The sequence below is a fragment of the Thermobia domestica genome, chromosome 5 (assembly GCF_964235325.1).
Source record: "Thermobia domestica chromosome 5, izTheDome1.hap1.1, whole genome shotgun sequence".
Lineage (NCBI taxonomy): Eukaryota > Metazoa > Arthropoda > Insecta > Zygentoma > Lepismatidae > Thermobia > Thermobia domestica.
The window spans coordinates 50646217-50670577 of NC_137458.1; the positions used below are offsets into that span (position 1 = coordinate 50646217).

General features: G+C 35.9%; 1 protein-coding gene across 1 annotated transcript in view; it reads left to right on the forward strand.

Annotated features, from left to right (window-relative positions):
• Positions 1 to 16004, forward strand: part of LOC145685077 (uncharacterized) — a 51388-nt gene extending 35384 nt beyond the window's left edge. The window contains exons 3-4 of the mRNA XM_081757422.1: positions 10153 to 10255; positions 15781 to 16004. Coding sequence (XP_081613548.1) covers positions 10153 to 10255; positions 15781 to 16004 — 327 coding nt within the window. The remainder of the gene's footprint in view (positions 1 to 10152; positions 10256 to 15780) is intronic.
• Positions 16005 to 24361: the final 8357 nt, after the last annotated feature.

Consider the following 24361-nt stretch of genomic DNA (forward strand, 5'->3'; position numbering starts at 1 on the left):
TACTATCTGGAGTAGATAGGAATACATTAACACTACTATCTCCACCAACCTACTGCGTAGGGTTTTTATAGAACAACATGCGAAAGGTGATTGAATCAATTATATCTGAAACTGTTTTCGTTAGAGTATTCATTTATTAAATTATCTTTTAAAGTAGAGTTTAATAGGATGTTGTGATGTAAGTTATTAGGTAAAACTATTAAATCACATTTCATAAATCTGTTGGTGAATTGGTCAACGTTAGAATATCAGAGATGTATTATAACATACCTCGATGAACTGGATTCGAACTTCTGGCTACGAAGTTCGTCTTCTAGGTTCTTCACAGTGGATGGCTGTCCACTGGAAAAGTTGATGTCAACAGCTGACTCCCAATAGCGATTCTCCTGAGACTGCTCTAAGACTGCCCCTTAGAGACTGATCCAAGACTGATCCAAGACTGATCCTCCTACGGGTCTCCCAGAACTGATCCTAATTCAGTCAAACAGTAGCTTTTTATCTTCGTGTCCATGATGATGAATTTGTTGTTATTTCATTACAAATTCTGAAACTCTTACATCTCTGAGCCGAAATTGTGCTGAATCACAATTTCTGCGTTTTCTCTCATTGACCAAATTCCCCAGACAGCTTATGTCTGCGAAATTCACACTTTTACCTAATTTTGATAATGTGTACATGTTGACATAAATTTCTACAACGTTTTACATTTACTTGTTTCGTATTTGTTTATGATCTTATGACACTGCAGACTCGTGTCTATTACTTCAAGAAAACAACAACCATCAGCAATACGTAACATGATGTTATAATATGTCTGCAACCTAATTACAACAAATTAAATCATAAACAAACATTTTTACTATTTCCTTTTGAAGCCAATTAATGAGATTGAATAAATTTAGATCTTAAAATCTTCCAGAATTTTGGCGTACCGTGACACGTACCGTGACACGCCCCCACTTTAAACTGAGGCATCTCCGATGACGACTAGATCTTTGAAAAAGATCGGCTTTCGGAGAACTCCCTGTATATAAAATTTTAAAAGTATTAATTCATGTGAAAATTACAAATATAATTCTTTTAAATTGAAAGCCAAAATTATACTGTTGAAATTAAACAAACAAAAATTAATGATTACTAATTTTTACATTTTTTTTCAAAAGTTCAATTAATTCTTTTCTATTTATGAATCCAAATCTTTTTGATAACAGTATACTGCATTCATCTGCCATCTGTTGCAGTAACTCAGAACTACTTGAAACTTGTCTGTCTTCAACACACTAACGAATGTTTCCAACCTAAGTCCTTTCTTAGGGAAACTGAAACTGATATATTCGTATTTAATTTATTTATACACACACACAATAGTATATTTTTATGCACTTTCACTATGATTTTTATCTTGAATTCACCACAAACACTAATACACAAACACAAAACATCATTATCGTTTCAGCAAACTTGACCCAAATTAATCAACATAGTTGGCAACTCAATGTCAACTCTGCGTCAACGCTTTTATGTTAAAGTGATGATCTTAGCAAAGCTTCATCTTTCTTCTTCTCCTTCTCTGACTTCCGTTTAACCTTGACCAGATTGTGTATCCGTTAAACGTCCTTCCAACACATAACGATCCACGTCCACTCTTTGTCCATTCACTCTTACAGTTTTACTGCATGATATAATACTACCTCGATACCTGAATTAACCAATTCACAAATGTGATTCTGAATATATTTTTTTAAATTAAGTGTGCATTTTTCAATTCTGTGATGTGTGAAAACTTTATGTGTGTGACAGTGTTTTATATTTTTTTTCACATCCTTTACTCTTATATACATCATCTCTACTTTTTAATGGTAAGTACCCTAATTTTACTACTTCTATTAGTTGATGTTATGTATTAAATTTAAACTCTATTTATAATACTACACATGTCCTATTTAAAAATATTTTGATTAATATTATTATTTATGTTTCCCGTAACCTGTTTTCTTAATTATTCTTATTATTAAATCACTCATTTTATTATAATTCACTGTACACAAAACATATTTATAGATTCGGGATTTTTACTGATGCAGACTCATATTTCCATGAATCTGGGAATAGGCTTTGGATGATTACTTGCGGCCCTACTTGCAAGACATCTATAAATACCATTTTGTATACAGTTACTTCATTTATTTATTTAACTTTCGTTACTACTATTTATTTATTAAAAAATTATTTAATTTAAATCTCCATTCTTCTCCATACTCAAAAATATTTTATTATGTATTTATCTATTTAGTTTGTCAAAATCGGTTATAAACTTAATAAAAATTGATATATCTAGATGTTGTATCGATAATCAATAGTACATCTATTGTACTCTATAATCGTCTATTCTTAGTTATTAACTTAAACGTCTTTAGTCGCTGGCCTTGCAACATAAAAACTATCCAAGCTGTTGTCACTTTCGGGTTTAATCAATAATATAATAATAATTAATAATATAATATAATAATAATCTTAAAAATAATGTAATGTTAATAATGCTAAATAATACTTAATTAATTCATTTTGCCAAATGGCCTAAGCTTTGAAACGATATCTCCGATCAGTTTAATAAACATGATTCTTTAACTCGTCTCTAAATGTTCTGTATCTATTAAGGGTTTCTCAGCAGACTGCATATAGCAAAGTCCTATTTCCCCTAAAATATATCTTATAGTAAGCTTACTTTATTTCTTATAGCTATAGCTAGAGCTCTCTATATTTCAACTAGTATATATATCTATTCTTTGCTTACTCATTTACTTATTTATTTAGCTAGCTTCTTTTTTCCTTATTAACATTAATAAAATATAATCATAAGTTTAACAACATAATAATAATAATATAATTGTCACTTCCTGTTATAATAAAATTCTTCAAGATTAATCAAAATCTTGACTGTCAAATGCATAATGAAATATCTATTAATCTATTTTCCTATTAAATTTGCTATCTATTTCTCTATTACCTTTATCTATTTTCCTACTCTCGTTCTCTTTCCAGATCTTTCCATCTCTCCTCTTTCTCATTTTCTCATTCCTGAATTAAATGCTTGTGATTACTCTATTTTCTACCTTTCCTTATCCTAGAACTTAACTATTCTAACTTAAAACGCTAGATAGCAAGCCTTATTTCTCTATTCCTATTTTCCTTACACATTTATTTCCTTAACATTTAAATTATTACTATGCCTAAAATCTAATAAATAAAAAAATTCAAGATTTTGATCTTTCTAGATACTCAGCTAAATAGGTAAAATTCACACAAAAAAAAAATTCACTGCTTTGCGAAACGACAAGTGGGTATCTATTTCCTCTCTGTACCGCCTTAATATCGCCAAAGACTTATGTGTTCATTTTAAATAAAAATTTTCGTGAGAGGTTTGGTGCACTCCCAATTCAACATCACGAAAATGTGATTTCTAACCTACCTAGATTTTCCTATCAAGAAGTTTCCTAATTATGATGAATATATTTACTACAGTTTAAAAACGTAATCACTACACATTTAAAATTTCATCAATCATTTTTTTCATTCTATCTTGCCTTTCTATTTCTTCTTATTTATTATTATCCTCTTTTTTTTCAGATAGCTTCTTCGTCATAATTATTTTCTCCTTTATTATCTCGTTATTTAATCATACTCAAAACTTTAAATTCTTATTACTTTAATAATGTATCGTTTATTATGTCGTAAAGACATCTTTATTTATTAAATTCAATTCTAGTATTTACTTCTTTTTTTAAATTCATTTTTAATTACTAATAATTCCACCTCTTTAAATCTTACTAAAAATAATAATAATAAGCAAATCCTTAACCCTGTAACCTAAATAATTATTATAATAATTCTTACTTAAAACTAATTATAATTACTATGATTATCATCTTACTTAACTACTTATATATATTACCTAATCCCATAACATTAATCTTACAAATCTACCTAATAATTCTATATACATCTAATGAATCTACTAATAACTCGTACATCTACATTTGTTCTAAATTTAACATTTACCGTATCGCCTCTTATTTCTCTCTAGGAAGAAATTTGCGAATGCTGCAATATCTAATAATATGTTTTCTCTTGATATTATGATCTTCGACTTTTTTTCCAACGATCCAAAAGTCCCGACTATGTCCGCAATCTGAATTGCGTCAGAACATTCGAACGTGTTCCTAAATCGCTCTAACCAAGTGTTGACCCTTGTTTGGTCCACACATTCCCTAAAAATTGCGCATATCTTATACGATAAACCATCTAATTTTAAAGCAAAGAACGTTGCGTTCTTTAGACTCAATGACACTTCCACCACTCCTGATACTACTGACATAAAATGCCTGCAGTATCCTAATTCCACCAGCTTATTTACGTCATAATCTTTTTGTTGAAAAGTGACCATGTACCATTTCTGTTTTTTCCATACTTGTCTTTTCTCTCTAACTACTTCTTCTTTTTGTGAAGAATACGTCGGACCGTATTCATTAAAACTTCGTAGTACTCCAATATCTAGTCTGTAGTACCGACTATCCGAAAACATTGTTGCCGGTTCGCCGTTATCCTGTATGACTGGATAATGTTCTTTATGGTTATTAAGTAATGACAACATGGTTGTAATTTGTTCTAATTCTTACAAAATATCAGTATGGGTGGGTGGTGTGGGTTTAATCTATTTAATCTCTTTTACTATTACTATTACTTGTTAACCTATCGCATGTATATGACAATTTTAGCCTTGACTTTTGAAAATAATCAAACCTAACGCATGTTATTACTCTATATACTGTATCTGGGATTGAACCAATGACCTATTTTTTAACTAGCCCTGTACTGAGAACGCTACGCGGCATACGCCTCACAGCATACTCCACCATGACAACAAATTCTGTATTGACATCTACTGTACCATGACAACGTACTAGTGATAATCACTATTCTGAGGAGATTTGAATAGATTAGCATTCGAGCGTTTAAATTTTAAATAAACATTTTGTTGTACTATACTTTACGTAGTAGAGAGTGAGATGTTGTTATGTTAAATTTAAGTAAGAACTGTTGAATCACATTTCATATATTCTCACTAATGGGTTACTAAACTTATTAAACAGTAGACCTCCCGGAAATCGAACCAAAGGTCGCCTCCACCATTTCAACCTCCTTGCGGGAGCGTATAATGACTTAATCACTAATTATAATGCGAAAGGAGACTGAATTAATTAAAACTTAGATTGTTTACCTTTATAGTATTCATTTATTAAATTATCTTTTAAAGTAGAGTTTAATAGGATGTTGTGATGTAAGTTATTAGGTAAAACTATTAAATCACATTTCATAAATCTGTTGGTGAATTGGTCAACGTTAGAATATCAGAGATGTATTATAATATACCTCGATGAACTGGATTCGAACTTCTGGCTACGAAGTTCGTCTTCTAGGTTCTTCACAGTGGATGGCTGTCCACTGGAAAAGTTGATGTCAACAGCTGACTCCCAATAGCGATTCTCCTGAGACTGCTCTAAGACTGCCCCTTAGAGACTGATCCAAGACTGATCCAAGACTGATCCTCCTACGGGTCTCCCAGAACTGATCCTAATTCAGTCAAACAGTAGCTTTTTATCTTCGTGTCCATGATGATGAATTTGTTGTTATTTCATTACAAATTCTGAAACTCTTACATCTCTGAGCCGAAATTGTGCTGAATCACAATTTCTGTGTTTTCTCTCATTGACCAAATTCTCCAGACAGCTTATGTCTGCGAAATTCACACTTTTACCTAATTTTGATAATGTGTACATGTTGACATAAATTTCTACAACGTTTTACATTTACTTGTTTCGTATTTGTTTATGATCTTATGACACTGCAGACTCGTGTCTATTACTTCAAGAAAACAACAACCATCAGCAATACGTAACATGATGTTATAATATGTCTGCAACCTAATTACAACAAATTAAATCATAAACAAACATTTTTACTATTTCCTTTTGAAGCCAATTAATGAGATTGAATAAATTTAGATCTTAAAATCTTCCAGAATTTTGGCGTACCGTGACAATATATATATATATATAGTGAGAGAGAGAGAGAGAGAAGGTTACATAATTCAACAATGGATTTTGTTTCTTGAGGGGCTTGAGGAAGGAGTAAGAAACATTTGTGTTGTAGACCCCGTTTCACGAGTCTCTGCCGCGCTGCAGAGACCAGATTTTGTTCTGTCACGCCTCTTTGTTTAATATCTCTGGCCTCCCGCACTTCTCTGTTCTCACCTCTTTTCTCTTGTTGCCACAATATTCATTTGAATCCGCGACACGCTGGTGAAATCATAATTTAAATATGCAGAGTGACAGCCACAGCACTCTCGCACCCACAGTCACATGCATGTAGTTGTGGCAACGTAGCACGACTCGTGGAATGATTGTGTCACAATCTCCAATGAACATTGTGATTATTAAGATGTTGTTGCCAACTTAAAGCACAAATAACTATATGCAATACGGGGAAAGGGAGGTAACAATTCTATTTTCAATATAAGTGCCAATCAAGTTTAATATAAAGCTAAAAACCCTTTGAGAAAAGACAAGTTACTTAAAAATATATGTATAAACTTTTGAAACGTATCTACACAATATCTTTGTCCTTACTCAGTCACCTGCATCTCCCTTTGATATATTTTCAGTGTTAAAAATATATCAAAACTATTACTCACTACAAATAATTACATATAACAGAATGTACAAATTGAAATTTTAGAACATAATTAAACTCTTGTGTCAATTAACATATGTTACCTATAGATATATTTCCTATAACAGTAATATTTTTATATTGATAAATATTATTATTGATGAATTTTTAAATTATAAAACTGAAAATGGTTGACAAAATGACACATTTGAAACATTTCAAAAGTTTATGAAGTTGTTTTTTGAATATTATATTGCTTTATATTAAAATTTCTTGGATTTCAATTCATACTATACGCAATAAGGCTAGCTAGTTTGGAGCTAACGTCCCGTTTCAGCAACGAGACTACTTGAACTACTGTGATTCGTTCAATGCTCTCTGACACGGAATCGAACCAAGATCAAACATCCCGCAGGCGCACACGCGGGCCATATACGATCCAAGGGGTGCACCGGTGCACATGCACCTCTCTCTGTTATGAAATATACACTATATATAATGAGGATGTAGTACTTGTCATTCAAATGTACTGGTAGTCATTGGTGCACCTTCCTCTATTGTAAATATAGACTAGTAAATATAGACTATATAAAATGATGAGGTAGCACTGGTGCACCCCCGTCAGAAAATTCTGCATTCGGCCATATATATATATGCCCAAGAAGAGAGGAGTGCAGTTGATAGTTGATACATCGCTCCGAGACCTATGGAGCACATATATACACATACATATCTCTCTCTCTCTAAGAGAGAGAGAGAGAGAGAGAGAGAGACAGAGACAGAGACAGAGACAGAGACAGAGAGAACAGGAAATATTTATAATCCACGAAAGCAAAGAAATGAACCCTTCGAATGCCAGAAACTGAGAAACAAAAGCAGCTTTCATTTTTGCCCTTCCATATTCGCTGAAGCAAACAACTGTCTGACCTTTTAGCACTAACGTGATAATTCTTGCTGGAACCTAAACAAAACCCCCTGTTATGAAGCTGACAAATTTTCTGCTGCTTCACGTAAGAGCTGCGAATAAGCTTCAAAAGTGAACAAGCTGTCTTCTGGATACATCGCATTTTTCTCAGGATATCTATACTTGTGTTAACTGCGGAATCTGTTTTATATTGTGTACGTGTGTGTTTGTGTGAGAGTAATTATTGCGTGTGTAAGTGTTGTTAGAGCGTAGTTAGTGTAAATATCATAATGCCACCGGTACTATCTAAACTAAAAACAAAAACCTTGCACAGTCAAGCTAGAGAAATATTAAGTAATGTACACGAATTTATGAAGAATGAAGCTAGTAGTGGGGTGGGAATTCCGATCAAAAACTTTGGGAAAAGAGCAGCAGCTGCGACGGGAGTTTCAGAACGAACAATTAGAGCAATAGTAAAAGAAAGACACGTTCTCGAATCATCAGAAGAACCTTCCACATCATTCGCTACTCCTGGAAAGAAAAGACCAAGACCAGCGACAAAATCAACAGTAGACAGTTTCGATGAAAATGTTATCCGTAGGTGTATATATGATTATGCTCTACAAGAAAAACAAGTGCCTACACTGAAGAAACTGCATGCAAAATTGCAGGAAGAGATACATTTTACCGGAAGTAAAGCGAGTCTACGACGGTTACTAAGAAACATTGGATTTAGGTGGAGGAAAACTGAGAACAATAGAACACTTTTAACAGAGAGGCAAGATATCCGTCTTCAAAGAATTAGATTTTTAAGACAAATATTTCATTATAGGCAACAAAATCGACCAATAATATATATTGACGAAACTTATTTGCATAGTAGCCACACCGCGTCGTATTCTTGGTCGGACGATTCCGGGAAAGGTCTTCGAATGCCTTTGTCTAAAGGACGGCGTGTTATAATAGTGCATGCAGGAAGCAAGGATGGCTTCGTTCCAAACGCTTTGCTCATGTTCAAATCTAGCACCAAATCGGGAGACTATCATGATGAAATGAACACAAATAATTTTATGAAATGGCTTCGCGAAAAATTAATTCCAAATCTCCCCCCGAGTTCTGTGATCGTTCTTGACAATGCTTCATATCATAACGCTCAAATAAATCCTGCCCCTACTCAAGACTCATTGAAAAAAGATATGCAGCGTTGGTTACAGGAAAGAGGCGTCAATTTCGCCCCAGATATGACAAAACCAGAATTGTATGATATTATAAAATTCCACAAACCAAAACACGTTACGTACAAAGTAGACTCATTAATGAATGAACATGGGCATTGCGTTTTGAGGCTTCCCCCTTACCATCCAGAATTAAATCCTATAGAAAAAATTTGGGCACTGGTAAAGAACTGGGTGGCATCACATAATGTGACGTTCAAATTGGACGACGTTATGGAAATTGCAGAAGAAAAATTTAACAATGTTACGTCCGAAGAATGGTCTTCAGTATGTCGTCATGTGGAAGAGGTAGAACGTCAGTATATGGAAAACGAGGGACTCATAGACAATTACGAAGACGCTGCTGCAACGGCACCCTTCATCATCAATCTGGAGTCTGAATCTTCTAACACATCTGAGGAGGACTTGTCAGGAATAGAAGCACTGGATTCTGATTAATGGGAAATATAGTGGACCTACACTTAAAGAGCACAGTTTAAAGGTATGTCACATCTTTCCTTGCTATTCTATTTTTTTTTTTCTGTGAACATTTTGATACGAAATAGCGATTCCTTTGCCTATTTAGGTGGCAACACTTTCTTACGAAGAGAGTCCCACCCCTTCGCGCAACCCGCGGCAGAGACTTGTGGATCTATCTATACGTGCAATGCCAAAAAATGATAACAAATTTGTTTTGGGAGGGGCTTGAGTTCGACAGGCACTTCTTAAATATGCCACTGTACATCAGTCAACCGTTCCTATATTATCTTACACAGCAACGAACAAATTTTGAGTAAAGGCAATTTTTATAACTATCAATATCAATATTCGAGACGAGACCGAGACTTTCGAGACTGACTTAAGACTCGTCTCGATTTATAGAGGTCTGTGTCGGTCTCGGTCTCGTCTCGTTGTATAAAGTTCCGTGTCGGTCTCGGTCTCGTCTCTGTATATAAAAGTCCATCTTGGTCTCGGTAGCATCTGTTGCGCAATATCTACAACGTTGTTCTAGAGATGCATTGTTCAACAGAGCAAGGTTCGCCTTGCTTCTATGACTAACAACGTATGATTGTGCGAGGTCGGAAAAAAAATGACATTTATTTCGACTCAATCTTATGGATGTAAACATTTATGTACGATTGAATTCAACGATGTTAAAAGACAAATTGACTGCTATTCTATTGCAAATAAGAAAATATAATATAAACATGTGTACAGTTGTAAATTATCTATTTTTGTCGCTAATTATATTAATCTCTGCATGATAGTACAATTTTGTGATTCTAACTTTCATCTTGTTTTCAGTTATTATCAATTGTTGGAATAATTGCCACACAAATCGAAGAAGAACATGTTGCCGTGGAGATATATAATTCAAGCGCAAGATCTCTTCTACGATTAGATACTTGTAAGTAATATGGATGTCGACAAACAATTTTAACATGTTTGTGCAAACGATCAAATATGATTCTATAAAAATAAGACAAAAATGGCACAAAATATTAACAAATGAAAACGTAAAGTATATCAGAAGTATATTCATATTCTACATTTGCAAGGAATAATTTCCAAGAAGAAAATTTGTTTAAAAAATTTGAAAAGTTCGTTTAGTACGTATCTTGAAGATACGACTTCTAATACACTCTTATCATATTCATAATAAGACAATTTCTAATCAAATATCCTGGGATGTTCCATTTTGTCCTTGTTCTTACCCATTTGTAACGCTAATGATTTTCACAGTACAATTAAGAAATATCACAAAAAAACCATCAAAATACGATAATTCAGAAATATCACAAAACTACACTGGATGTTCAAGCTCCAGGCAGACACTGATATGGTAATCCGTCATCTATAATAGACGAATTGTAAGTAATTCCTGGTCATTTAAGTATGTATGTACGAAATACTTGGAGTAGAAATAATGCCAATCTTTTTATACTTAGTGTTCAATAAATGGAAATAATGTTTGGTGTAGAAATATAATTATCTGCTAGTCCAAATTATTTCACACGCTACTGAATAGAGGTCGAATACAGTTTGTATACTGATACTTGTAAAACTTCTACGTCACTCGTGTGGGAATAAAATCGGCGCATTGACATTTTATTTTAGATTGATATTCTTTTCAGCGCCGAAATTGCATGAGACCGATGTGTAGGCATGTGGAGCATTAGTTGGAATGCCTTTGATACAAGGTCTTTGAGTTATCAAGAAATATACAGAGGGTATCGTAAAGATAGTTATCATTAGGAAATTGGTAACTATAGTTATAAAGTAGATTACTTTTACGTAGAAAAAACAATAAAGAACGTTTGATTTTTGAAATATGAACCTTTGAGGTCCTTAGGTCATATGGTTAATTCTAAGAATTAAAATATATTTACAAACAAACGAAAATAGCAACTCTATAGGTACGCTGAAGCAATTTACACAGCAAGGCATTATTTTCTATGAAGCTGTTGCCTTGTAAAAAAAAAAAAATGTCTTTTTCAACATTACTAATAAAAGATTTTTTTACAGTGATTGCAAAAATAGACCAATAAAAAACAAAACTTTTTAAAGGGATGAGGAATGCGTTTAATGATTATTTGTACTTTCTACATAAAACTTGCCTATATTTCAACTGCTGCGTAGTGATCGGTCACGGCACTCTCTCTCAGCACTATTAGTTATTGGTTTTTGGTACCGTATCAATCATTCATTATTTTTTCCTTATGCTATAATCTCACTTAATAAAAGTGTCTTTTTGTAATCGGTGTTCTTGAGTTTTCTCAGCTTTCTTCATTTAAACTTAACTGTATGGACGTATACTACGAAAACTGTTTTCGTGTTAACATGGTTACTGGGGTTTATACGAACTTTAAGCAACTTTTTTTAATTCGCGTATTTCGGTACAAATTACCATTGTTTTCAATATATATGTTAATATTTAGATGCAAATATTGAATACGGAAATTTCCAAGAAGAAAATATATCTGTAATTAATATATGTAATTATTGCAATATCTGTAATTATTTCATGACAGAAAAAAGAAAAACATTATTAAATGTTCCAGATGTAGGTCTGAATCTACAATTGTGTTCTTTTTCGGAGTGAAGCCTCTTCGTTCAGGGTGAAGTAGTAAAATTCCCTGAGACTTCAGCAAGATATTTCCTTTCACAGTGTTGGTAGTAAAAATGATTTTGTCCATATTGTTGTTTTCCACATGATTGACCCTCTCTTAAAGATGACATTCATGAATCCTATCAGGAAATGTGCTTGCACTCCTATACTCAGTTGTAATGGTTATTACAAAGTTACTTTGAAGTTGCTATCCACTCATAGTACTTCAAATTGATTACACCACACTCTTTCTTACTCTCTTTTATTCTTTGGATCTAATCTTAACCCTTCTATTAGAGCTCCTTCGTGGCTAAGTGGTTACGTACGCGCCTATGGCGTGGAAGACCCGGGTTCGATTCCCGGCGGGAGCTCATGTGGTTCGGATTCCACGTTATTCAGTAGGTCCACGTCTCATATAGCCTCGCTGCTGAATGGGACGTTAAACTCAAAATCAATCAACCCTTCTATTACGCTACACTTTCGGGTGTACTCGCAACTTATCTTTTGCGAATACCCAATTTCCACTCCTATTTCTAACTATTAAACCATATTGCCGTAGATTGTCCTCCTGATACAGTGAAATATAAAGAATCCATAATCAGTTAACTCTACAATGCATATTGTATTATATTTGATACAAAATAAATTGTGGGTAATATTAGTGTTCAGATCGTGAGCTGTATCACAAATATATATTGTATCATATTTGATATTTTTCCTGAGCACATAGTTCATCACATATCTGGTAGATTTCAGGAAAATGTTAGTTCAGTACAGAGAGAAAGAAGTCGTGCGCGTGCTTAGCGAAGGTTAGAATAGAAGAGTTTGGCAAAGAATAGTTTCGAAGTTAAAAAATTCCAAGTTCATGAAGTAAGTTTCCTAATTGTTTTTACGTATGCTATAATTTGATTTTGTACGAGAGAGGAACATGAAATGTTGATGCATAATGTATCATAAGTGATACAAAATATTTTTATATTCTAGCACGAAAAATTACTTTAGGACATTTTTCTATTCAGATATTAATTAGAAGTGTCTTATCATATGTCTGTATATTATTTCACTTAAATACAAAAAATCATGCACTGTAGGGTTAAGCATGTACCTAATTCTATAAGCAACCATTACACTTATTCTTTCATTCCAATACATATTTCAGTTTTCTTTTACTTCTACTTTATTTTTTTTATGCTAACATTGATCAAAAATACTTAAATTAAATGAAACAATCTTTCTTCCTGTTGAAACCTATCGGAGCACACAAAGAAAATGGACACATTTACGATTAAATGTCAGTTACAATGCATGCGATATTCTTTTTGCCATGGGGTACGATGGTAAATTTAATTTTTCACTGTCATTTTCATTGCTTTTGTGAACATATGTGTAGATCTTGTGTTAAAAGACTGGTTATTTGAATCTCTTGTAAAGGTCATGTTTTCATAGCTGTATATAGGAGAACCTCCCCGATAAACACCACATTTCTGAAGACACTTATGTGTCGGGTAGGGAGGATTGCGTGCTACAGTGAAATTTAGAGCTGTGTCGGTGGTAGTTCACTACCAGAAGGGCCACCCTTACCGAATTGGTCTAAATGGAGTAGTCTAAATGATTGGGACATTGCCTAAAAAGAGATTGTATCATGAGGGACGTCCTAGAGGGTATGGTGGCGGGAAAGAGAGGGAGGGGGCGAAGGAGATTACAATTAATGGAATGATATTAAAACAGAAAGATCATACGCGAAGACGAAAAGGTTAGCGGAGGACCGTGGACCATGGAAGCTTCTCAGCTGCGGCAAGTGACCTGCCAATAAAGGCAGAATACCTATGATGATGATGATGATATAGGAGAATCCGATATTTTGATTTGAAATGAAAACGTTAAACAGCCAAAGAGGATTCATATTATTTTACTTGGTTTACATGTAGATATGGATAAAAGTACAGAATCGTGACGTAATATAGCGATGACGCTGATGTCCCTGTTGGACCAACCAACCAACCAACCAACCAACCAACCAACCAACCAACCAACCAACCAACCAACCAATCAATCAATCAATCAATCAATCAATCAATCAATCAATCAATCAATCAATCAATCAATCAATCAACCAATCAAAAGTATGGTGCTTTTGAAAGAGAATTGAAAGGCCATGATATTTTTGAACAGAACAGTACGTAGTTTTATATTACAACTTATGAAATATGCATTATTGTATCTTCTACAACCAAGATGAACTCACGTAATAATAATAATAATAATAATAATAATAATAATAATAATAATAATAATAATAATAATAATAATAATAATAATAAATTGCTTGTTCTTTCAGCGGAAACAGTGTTCCTTATCAGACGAACAGTCATTGGAGTTATTGGATGTTTATTATGTGTATTCATTCTTGTTATAAACTTACAGGTAATGAATTTTTAAATATTATTTACATATAGGCAAGCTTTTAATTGTATTAACATAATTAAATGGTCGAATATCTCATAATTTTCTGTTGTCCGACAGTGTACATTTAAGTCACCGTGTCTGACATATGCCTTTATGATGTGCACTGGCAGCCACTGGGCACCAAAACTGATTTGTTGCTATACTGAAACGGGGGAGCAGGGGAGTATTGTAAATTACCTTAAAGGCAGATAATATCTGAATAGTATTGTAGGTATCTAGGTATCTGTAGGAATATATAGCAATTGCAATCTGCGACAGTTGCGATTATGCGAAAATTATTGACAATTGCGATCACTTTTATTCCAGGATCATTTGAAAAAGACAATTGCGATTACGCTTTTAATCATCTTATAAGCAGGGGTAAAAGTGAGAGGAAACGCAGGGAGACGTCGTCCCCCACTTCCAAAAAATATCTATGGTGTCCCTCCACTCCCTAAAAAAATTACAATGGGCAAAGATAGGCACGGAGGACGGCATGACGTCATGCGTTCCCCTACCTTTTCATATCCACTTTTACCCCTGCTTATAAATGTGTATGGAATTTAGGATTAATATTTGATATTGAAGCTAAAAAAAAACTACCCTAAGACCGTTGAGTGTAAAAGTTACTCATATAAAGGTGATATGACTAGTTGATACCAGGGACGGATCCAGGGGGGGGGCGATCGGGTCGATTACCCCTCCCAGAAGAAAAAACTTTCTTGTTTTATATATAAATAAAACCACCCCAGATTTTGGAGCTCTTAAAAGTAGCTCTAAGTAGCAGTATTAGAACCTATCGTTCTCCCAGAAGTCCGTCCTGGATCCGCCCCTGGTTGATACATAGTTAAGAAGATTACGACATATCAATATTTCTTGTGTGTGATGCAAAGAAAATCGAATGATTGCATTTGGAAGAAGCCGTCAATCGCTGGGCAATAGGATCGTTAAATAGTTTGCAATTCATTTAAGATTTGTATGGGCAGTTTACAAAAGTTTATACTATTCATGCTGACTTCACTTATTTAATATAAAAACACATTTACACGTGATGTTTCGATCTTCTAGCCAAGATCCTCATCCTCATCCTAGCCTCATTCTAGCCAAGATCCAAGAGTATACGTCTGATGAGGATCTTGGCTAGAAGATCGAAACGTCACGTGTAAATGTGTTTTTATATTAAATAAGTGCAGTCTTGTTCAGCAGTGTGTTTATTTTTCTGATTTGATTTACAAGACGTATGACTATGATTGTGTGTCAGATGCTGACTTCGAGAGTACCAAGGATGAATAACCAGGATGAAGATTGATTATTCATAAAATGGTTAAGTTCCTGTTAATCAGAAGTTAGTAGAATTCTTGAATTATTTTGTACAACAGTGACTGAAAACGAATATATTGCTGTTATAAAGAATGTACGTGCTACCAGCAGACGCCAGCAGAGAGGAGTAGAAGCATCAAGTTACAAGATAAATGAATTGCTCAGTGGACTCCATCTGAAGGTTCAAGATTTGATTTCCTGCCTCAAGTCGGAAATAGGAAGCATAAACGTGATGTTTATGAGAATGGAACTTGTTCTAAAAAAGATTAAAAGATTATGTTGATTTTTGAGATTAACGTCCCTTTTCAGCAGCGAGGCTATATGAGACGTGGACCAACTGATTAACCTGAAATCCGAACCATATGAGCACCCACCGGGAATCGAGCCCGGGCCTCCCACGCCAAGGGATTAAAAGAAAAAACAATACATACTTAAACAGTATGTGCATAAACGACAAATGAGAAAGCTGAGAAAATCGTATAGAAGATACTGATGACCTCAGAAAATGCCTGAGAGCATTGATCCATGCTCAGAGTCTGGATTTGTGAACTATCTCCTGTGAAACTGACAGTGCATAATGATGTTGATTCCTGATCGCTCATATATGGTATATAGTAACAGTACCAGAGAAGCAAACGTTAAAGAAATAAACTGAATTCCAGAAAGTGAAGATGAATACTGATTTTAAAACACACCTAAACAATTGAGTATTAGGTCGGAGATCAACGTATTTTGTCAATCTCAAGCTCGAAAAAAATGCGAAAGAAATCGGTATTTAATCACTAATGTTGCTATATGTATATAATAATAATAATAATAATAATAATAATAATAATAATAATAATAATAATAATAATAATAATAATAATAATAATAATAATAATAATAATTTATGTTATTTCAATATTTTGGCGCTTTCAGTTAACCCCTTGCACTCCAGGTGTCATTTTCTTATGTGCGTGGTGTTATAACAGTTTTTTATTTACTGTTAAAAGACCGTTATATAAGGCATAGTTATTGTGCACGCGCTAGAAAAGTATTCATATTACTCACTGATAAAAAAAAAAAAAACATTTGCATTGTGAAACATTTGGACTGAGAAAGGCAAATTTTGATGTTCTAAAGGGATTTTATGCTGCTTCAGGTTGGCAACACTGACAGGATATCAAAGACTTTTTTCTTTTTTCCCGATCTCGAAATATCATCTCGAATTTGCTAATCATTTATCGTCAAAACAAACACATGCATGTTGTAATTAAATTCTCCCTCAGGTCTGCCATTTACGGAGACAAAACATCTTTTTGGCTTTTCTGACAGTAGGGTGCTGTCACCTAAGGAGAAATAGTAGAACTAACTCGTGCCTTGCATCCACTAAAAAAAAAAAAAAAAATCATTATCTCCAGGATTAATACGACCCTTAATAAAGGATACGTTTTCATAACATTCTCATTGATGTCACTGGTATTTTGCAACTGAGTATTTTATGACGTCCAGATGGATGTCACTGGTACACAAGAGGTTAATCGCAATAGTCACTTGAGTCGTTAGATCGTTGATCGCAAATGTCGCGACAGGTTTCTAGAGTTTTCTTGTAGATAAATCGGAAATCTAGGTACGCAGTATATGAAGTTATATTGTTGGGGATCCAAGTTTCTGCATTATACGAAAGAAACCATTATTTGCTTCATTCAATTATTATTATTATTATTATTATTATTATTATTATTATTATTATTATTATTATTATTATTATTATTATTATTATTATTATTATTATTATTATCATCATCATCATCATCATCAAGTATTCTGTCTGTTAGCAGGACCTGAGAATAGTGATTTTTTCTTTCTTAGGGTCGGGTCTGGAAATGTTTCTTCCACGTTTGTCGATCTTCAACTCCCCAATTATTCTCTTTTTCAGATCATCGATCACTTGTGTTCTTCTTCCTCCTCTCCGCTTTCCTTCCATCTTCCCTTCTATGGCGTTATGAAGAAGACTTTTTTCCCCCGCAAGATTTTCATTGAATAGCGCCTTACAAATATTATCTGGTTCATTTCCTATTTTTATTAAAAGTTTTCGTTGTTTTTAAGTTATTCACTAACAGTAAAAGATGAGTGTAGTGAAGACTCTTAAGCAAGGAACACTGTAGAAAATGAAATGTTTTAGTTTAACATCCCACGTTATGCCCTTTAGGTTATGGGAGACGGATAATCAAAGCAGATCGATAACGGTGGAAGAATTGGTGGAATGAGAATGCGGAAGAAAATGGGAGTACCCCAAGAAAACCCACGGACACGGTGTCCAGCACAAACTTATTTGTCCTGGGATCGAACCAGGGATTCCACACACTAGAGATAAGCACTCTACCACTGATCCATCGTGTCCCTCCAAGGAATACTTTGGAACCACTGTTCCGATTTATAAGATTTAATATTAAGCATTAACAAATGTTTAACTTTATGCATTTTTTTCATGAGATTTAGCTTAAGATGCATGGGACTGATTTCATGGCTTAGCATTAGTAATAAAGTCTGGAACAATCAGTAATGGCAGGAGGCAACTGTTCCATGGTCTCCCTTAACGCAGCCACTATGTCTAGTGGAAAACGTGTATATTGAACACTTACAGTATCATGTATTCAAATTAATTTATCGGCTGATTTACGTGAAATCAAAAGTTATACACTCAATTATATAATAATAATAATAATAATAATAATAATAATAATAATAATAATAATAATAATAATAATAATAATAATAATAATGTTCCGTTTTGCGAGCTAGGCTTTCAAATTATGAGAATACAATATTAACCCGGAACTTGTAGATCTATAACTTCTTGTTTCAATAGAGAAGTGAAATTAGAAATGAATGAATTGATTTTGAGTTTAACGTCCCTTTCAGCAGCGAGGCTATATGAGACGGGACCTACTGATTAATGTGGAATCAGAACCACATAAGCGCCCGCCGGGAATCGAACTCGGGTCTCCCGCGCCAAAGACGCGTACGGTAACCGCTTGGCCACGAAGGAGCTCGTTACAAATGATGCCTGTTGCGCGGGTGCCAAATATATATAAGTTTAAAAAAAAACATTTTGGGTAGATTTTTATTTATTTTTCAAAATAATTTGTTAGCTCGACACATTTTCCCAGCGTTTCTTCAACTTTTTTAGCCGTCCAAAAAATAAGATTTCAGAAGGTCCTCAAAATAGCATCTGCTTGAGCGATGACTTCTTTGTTCGGCGAGTATCATTTTCCACTGACAGTAAAGGTTCTCCCAAGAATCGGACATCCGGAAACTGTGCATATATTTAGATAGAGGAGGGCCAAAAAGGAATACTGGTGAAATATGCCGGGCCAATAGCAAATGATAAATCCAATATGGCTGCCCGAAGGTCATGCCAATCGACTTTTGCAAGCAACATCTCATCCACTTTCCAAGGACAGATTGACTTAATGTTTTGCAGATTGATATATGTATGAACACTACACATCCATTGGTTTGAAATTTCGCGGACGTTGACGTATTGAACCTAATATGGCCGATCAAAATGTCAATGTGTCAACGACTCGTGTCTGGAAAACGAATTGTACTATGGAAGTACAGTATCACTAGACGTTTTCGAAAACCATTAAACGGTTCCAAATATCACCATCTGAAAACCAATATGACCGAATACGTTTGTGGCTAGTGCGTTCTGGACCTTCTGAAATGAACAGTATATGTTTCCGTGTAACACTTCAAACAGATAACACAGGCACTGGCAACATTTTTAACTTATTACCATTTCACCTGCAAAATCTGTTCCAGTGAATTGTATGTGATTTTCATGCGAAACCACCTGAACTGTTTACAGTGTATATTTTATATGCGTATTTTGCGGCTATATTGGATACACGTTGTAGAAATTGTGATCCATTTGTAATATTTTCCTCACCTATTAGTGGTACTGGACCTTTACACCAAATTTCGTTTTTGTAGTACGAGCTGTTTGGTTCAGGATTTTGTTCGGTCATATTGGTTTTCAATGGCGATATTTTGAACCGTTTAATGCTTTTCGTACACGTCTAATGATACTTAGTACAATTCGTTTTCCAGACACGAGTCGCTGACACATTGACATTTTGATCGACCATATTGGGTTCAATACGTCAACGTCCGCGAAATTTCAAACCAATGGAGGTGTAGTGTTCATTAGGGTGGAGCGAAAAAAACTTTTTTTCACCAAGCAAAACGCCTGGGGTCCAATAAGTTGCGTAGTGGCCTGGTGTCAATGGTTGTAAAATATTTCCTTGATCGGCTGATATCTTCAGGTTGCGCATGCGCACTGAAGTTTGGCGAAAACGAGGGAAATTTGAAAAAATAGGATATTTTAATTTATTTTTTTATTTTTTTTTGTCACCAAGCAAAACGCCTGGGTTCAAAAAGTTGACAACGGGTGTAAAATATTTCCTTGATCGGTTGATATTTTCAGGTTGCGCATGCGCACTAAAGTAACATCCTTTTTTGCTTTACCAATAAATGCTATTATTCTATTAAGCCCAATTCGTGCACTGAAGTTCTGTTAGCAACATTCATGTATTGTTTGTAAGAGTAAGTTAAGAAGCAATTAGTTAATTATTAATTAATTAATTAATGATTAACAGGGGCGAAAGTCTTTCTTAGTTTCAAACTTCGGCATCACGAGCCGATTCAGAAGACGTGCCCGGACGAAACCATTGCGCCTGTCCTGTCCACAGACTTGAGTTGCAGCTTCTGTCACCACACGAATGCATCGTTCGACTGCTTGCGTATGGCACGGTATATCCTTCCACCACAGATTTTGAAGTTGATCTTGATCCAGGCTATCTTCTGGCAGTCCAATAACAAGTGGCGGTTCGGTGACAGCAAGGTCTTGCCAAAAGATGATGTCTGTGTAATCCTTGACGCTGAAGTTCAACGGCGGAACTTCGAAGGTTCGACTCGAGCCTCCAGGACCAAGAGGAGTCTCTCTTGCCTTCAGGATTCGTTTCTTGGCCAAAGTACGAATATGAGGTCTCTCATCATGCAGCATCACCAGTAGGAGGTTTTCGGGATGTGCGGCGAAGGCGTTTCTCTGCATGGTGTCGTAAACGACCTTCTTCAGTTCCGGATCGAGGTACTGCGACAACTGCATGGGATGCCATAGAGTCTTTGGTGCATCCGTGATCTTCCAATGGCGCTTGATATTGAACCACATTGGAGCGTACACGCGGACCACGAACGTGGACAGGATAACTAGGTTTTCAGATGGGATTTCACTCGCCACATACAGCCGCAAGATTCGATTTACAGTAGTCAACCATCGTGAATGGGACAACATGCCAGGACTTCATCCTCCCAGCCTTTGCTGGAATTGCCCGGTTGCGACAGCCCGACAGATGTCGAGTAGATACTGCTGGTCGGTGCTGAGGTCTGGGACGACGTCGGGAAAACTGCCTTGGATGGGCTGGAACTCCAGGACAGGAAGGTTCTCGCAAATATGAAGGTTCTTTGCGAGTGGTCCCGTATACCCTCGTGGGCTACTCGTAGGTCCCTCTAGATACTACGATTAGATGACGTAGGGTAAGCTCATTGAAGTGGAGTTGACAGACTATCCACTGCAATGGCTTGCCCAGCTGAACTTCCAGGCAATGAATAACCCCATTTCGCTTTCCTGTGTTGACAGCAGTACCGTCGCTGCCGATCGCCTGCAGTCCCGACAACTCCATGTTCACGACGGTTGCGTATTCCAGGATTGCATTCGTAATTGCTATAGCAGATCCGGATTTTGGTGTCACGTGTCCAAAGTATGTAGACCCTGGTTCACTGATTAGGGACACGCACAATCTCCCTGCGATGTTATTTTCCATCAGCCATCATTTCAACAGACATCGTTTTGTCCTTTCTCCCGTCGAAGTAGAGTGCCCGCAGTGGTTGGAGCTGCAGAGGCGGATCTTGTAAACCCTCCCTCATCTTCTCTCGCTCTCGCCTGACTTTGCTTCTGTCGATGACCGTACTCTCAGCTGACGGATGGGCTGTGTCGTGCAGAATAGCAGAAGCAATCGCTGCGGCAGGCCTGTCAGCAATCCCATATCTGTCTAACACCTGGGCAAACGTGGGGAGTTTGAGACTGGTACTGGGCGACTGCTTTGTGGATTTCGGGTATCGAAGGTTACTGATTGGTCAGTTGTCTCAGCGCTAGCAGACTCCGCGCAATCGACGCCATCGTTGGAATCCGAATAGTCAGCTTCCGTGTCAAATTGGGAACTTGGACCGGGGTCTTCCTTCCGCTTTTTCAAAGATCTTGCTCTGGCTGCTTCGGACTCCTTTCTACTTAATCGTTTCTGAATGGCCTTGGTGACTTTGACGTCCAGTCTCCCAATGAACATCTGCCGAGCTGTTCTTTGGTCGACAAGAATTCTTGCTCCTGTCTGGGGACCTTCTTCCCTTTCTCGCACTGGCAGAGGGAAAATTTCTGACATTTGCAAGCGGCGATGTCGAACAACTTGCCATTTTCATCTAGAAATGAGTCCAGCGATTTCTTGAAAGGGTCGACGTTCCTTCGACTTAAGGAACACTTCTTCAGGTTCTGTACTTTCTCCACATCCTTCTTAATTAGTTCCACGACTCTCTGGTAACTCACTGTCGGAATCGATGCCTTAGTCCATACCTCCTCTACCTGACAGGCCACTTCGTCTGCGATGAAAGACAGAGGCGGGTCTTTCTTGCTCAGCTGTTTCTTTTCTTCACGCTTGAATTCCACGTACTTCAGGACATCTAGATGTGTGGGAAGAACTGCATCCGGTAGGCGGGAGGCACTCCCTACAACCGGGCAGTCAACCTGACGTCTTGTTTTCGAAAGATTATACGTTTTCTCAGTCATTTTTTTACTGTGTAATTGTCTGTTTACCCTTCTACCTGTCTCGGAACATAACTGCGACTGTTGCGCGTGAACTCTTTGTTCATTTCACTTCCTCAGCTAACTATACGGCAACAATCGCTCTCTGCAACAAAGAAAAAATGCGTATTAGGTTAAATATTTAAATAAGAAATAAATGGAAAATAGTAAATACACTTATTTCGATAATGAATGAGAAACGACAAAAATATGGTGTAACAGTTATTTCATTTCACATTTGGTAACAAAAAAAATTAAAATATCCCATTTTTTCAAATTTTCCTCATTTTGCCAAACTTCAGTGCGCATGCGCAACCTGAAGATATCAACCGATCAAGGAAATATTTTACACCCGTTGTCACCAGGCCACTACGCAACTTTTTGGACCCCAGGCGTTTTGCTTGGTAAAAAAAGTTTTTTTTTCACTCCACGCTAGTGTTCAATCTGTAAAACATTAAGTCAATCTGCCCATGAGAAATGGATGAGAGGTTGCTTGCAAAAGTCGATTGGCATGACCTTCGGGCAGCCATATTGGATTTATCATTTGCTATTTGCTCGGCATATTTCACCAGTATTCCTTCGTGGCCCTCCTCTATCTAAATATATGCACAGTTTCCGGATCCCCGATTCTTGGGAGAGAACCTTTACTTGTGAGTCATTTTGTCAAGTTTGGGAATAAAGAAAAAAGTCACTGGGTGCCAAATTTGGTGAATACGGTGGATGTTTTAATAAATCTAGTTTTAACTCCTTAATTTTCATAATCGAAACTTATCTTGAAGGAATAGAATTGTTTTCTCTGTCAAATGAGGACGTTTTTTCTTGAGTTTTGTTCTCAAGCGGTGCAATAACGATGCATAATACTCTCTATTTATCGTTTATCCTTTTTCCAAGTAATCGATGTGGATGATCTAATATGCATCCGAAAAAACTGTGCCCATCACCTTGTCGATTGATTTCATCATCTTCGCCTTCTTCGGAGCGGGATCGCCTTTAGAAATTAATTGTTCATAGGCTGTTCCTTTGCTTTTCGAGTGTAGTAGTGTATTCATGTCTAATCCACTAATATGTATCGACGCAGAAACTCGTCGAGATTGTGACGAAAAAGCTCCAAACCATCCTCCAAATCGATCACATGATTGCGTTTTTTCTCCGCTGAGAGCAAACACGGCACCCATCTTATCGAGATGTTTCTCAAACTCAATTTTTCCTGCAAAAATGAAAATATTGTACCTTGCGTCATGCCTGTGGCCTCTACTATTTCGCACACTTTGATTCGTCGATCACTCAAAATCATATCGCGGATTTTGTCAATCATTTCGGAGGAAGTCACTTCCACTGGACGCCTCGAACGATGTTCATGATTTGTGAATATACTACCATGTTTAAACTCATTTATCCAATTGTAACAGTCGCAAACACAGGTGCAGATGTGCCATGAAGATTGAACTCGGCTTTGGTCTCTTTCGGTCTTAAACCTTGTAAATAAAATTGTTTCATAACCGCACGAAACTCATTTCTTTTCATTTTTCTAAATAAACAAAGCTTCAATCGACTATGACAACAAACGACGCCACGGATGTAGCTGAAACTTTAATAGCAGTCTAATAAAGAATGACGCTTACTAAAAGTAAAATTTTTTGATACTACGAGTGTCATCTTTCGGATTTTCTAAAGACTTATTAAACGCCCCTCATACTAAGTGTTTGACTAATGCATGATTCATGTGTTAGTCAAGCAAC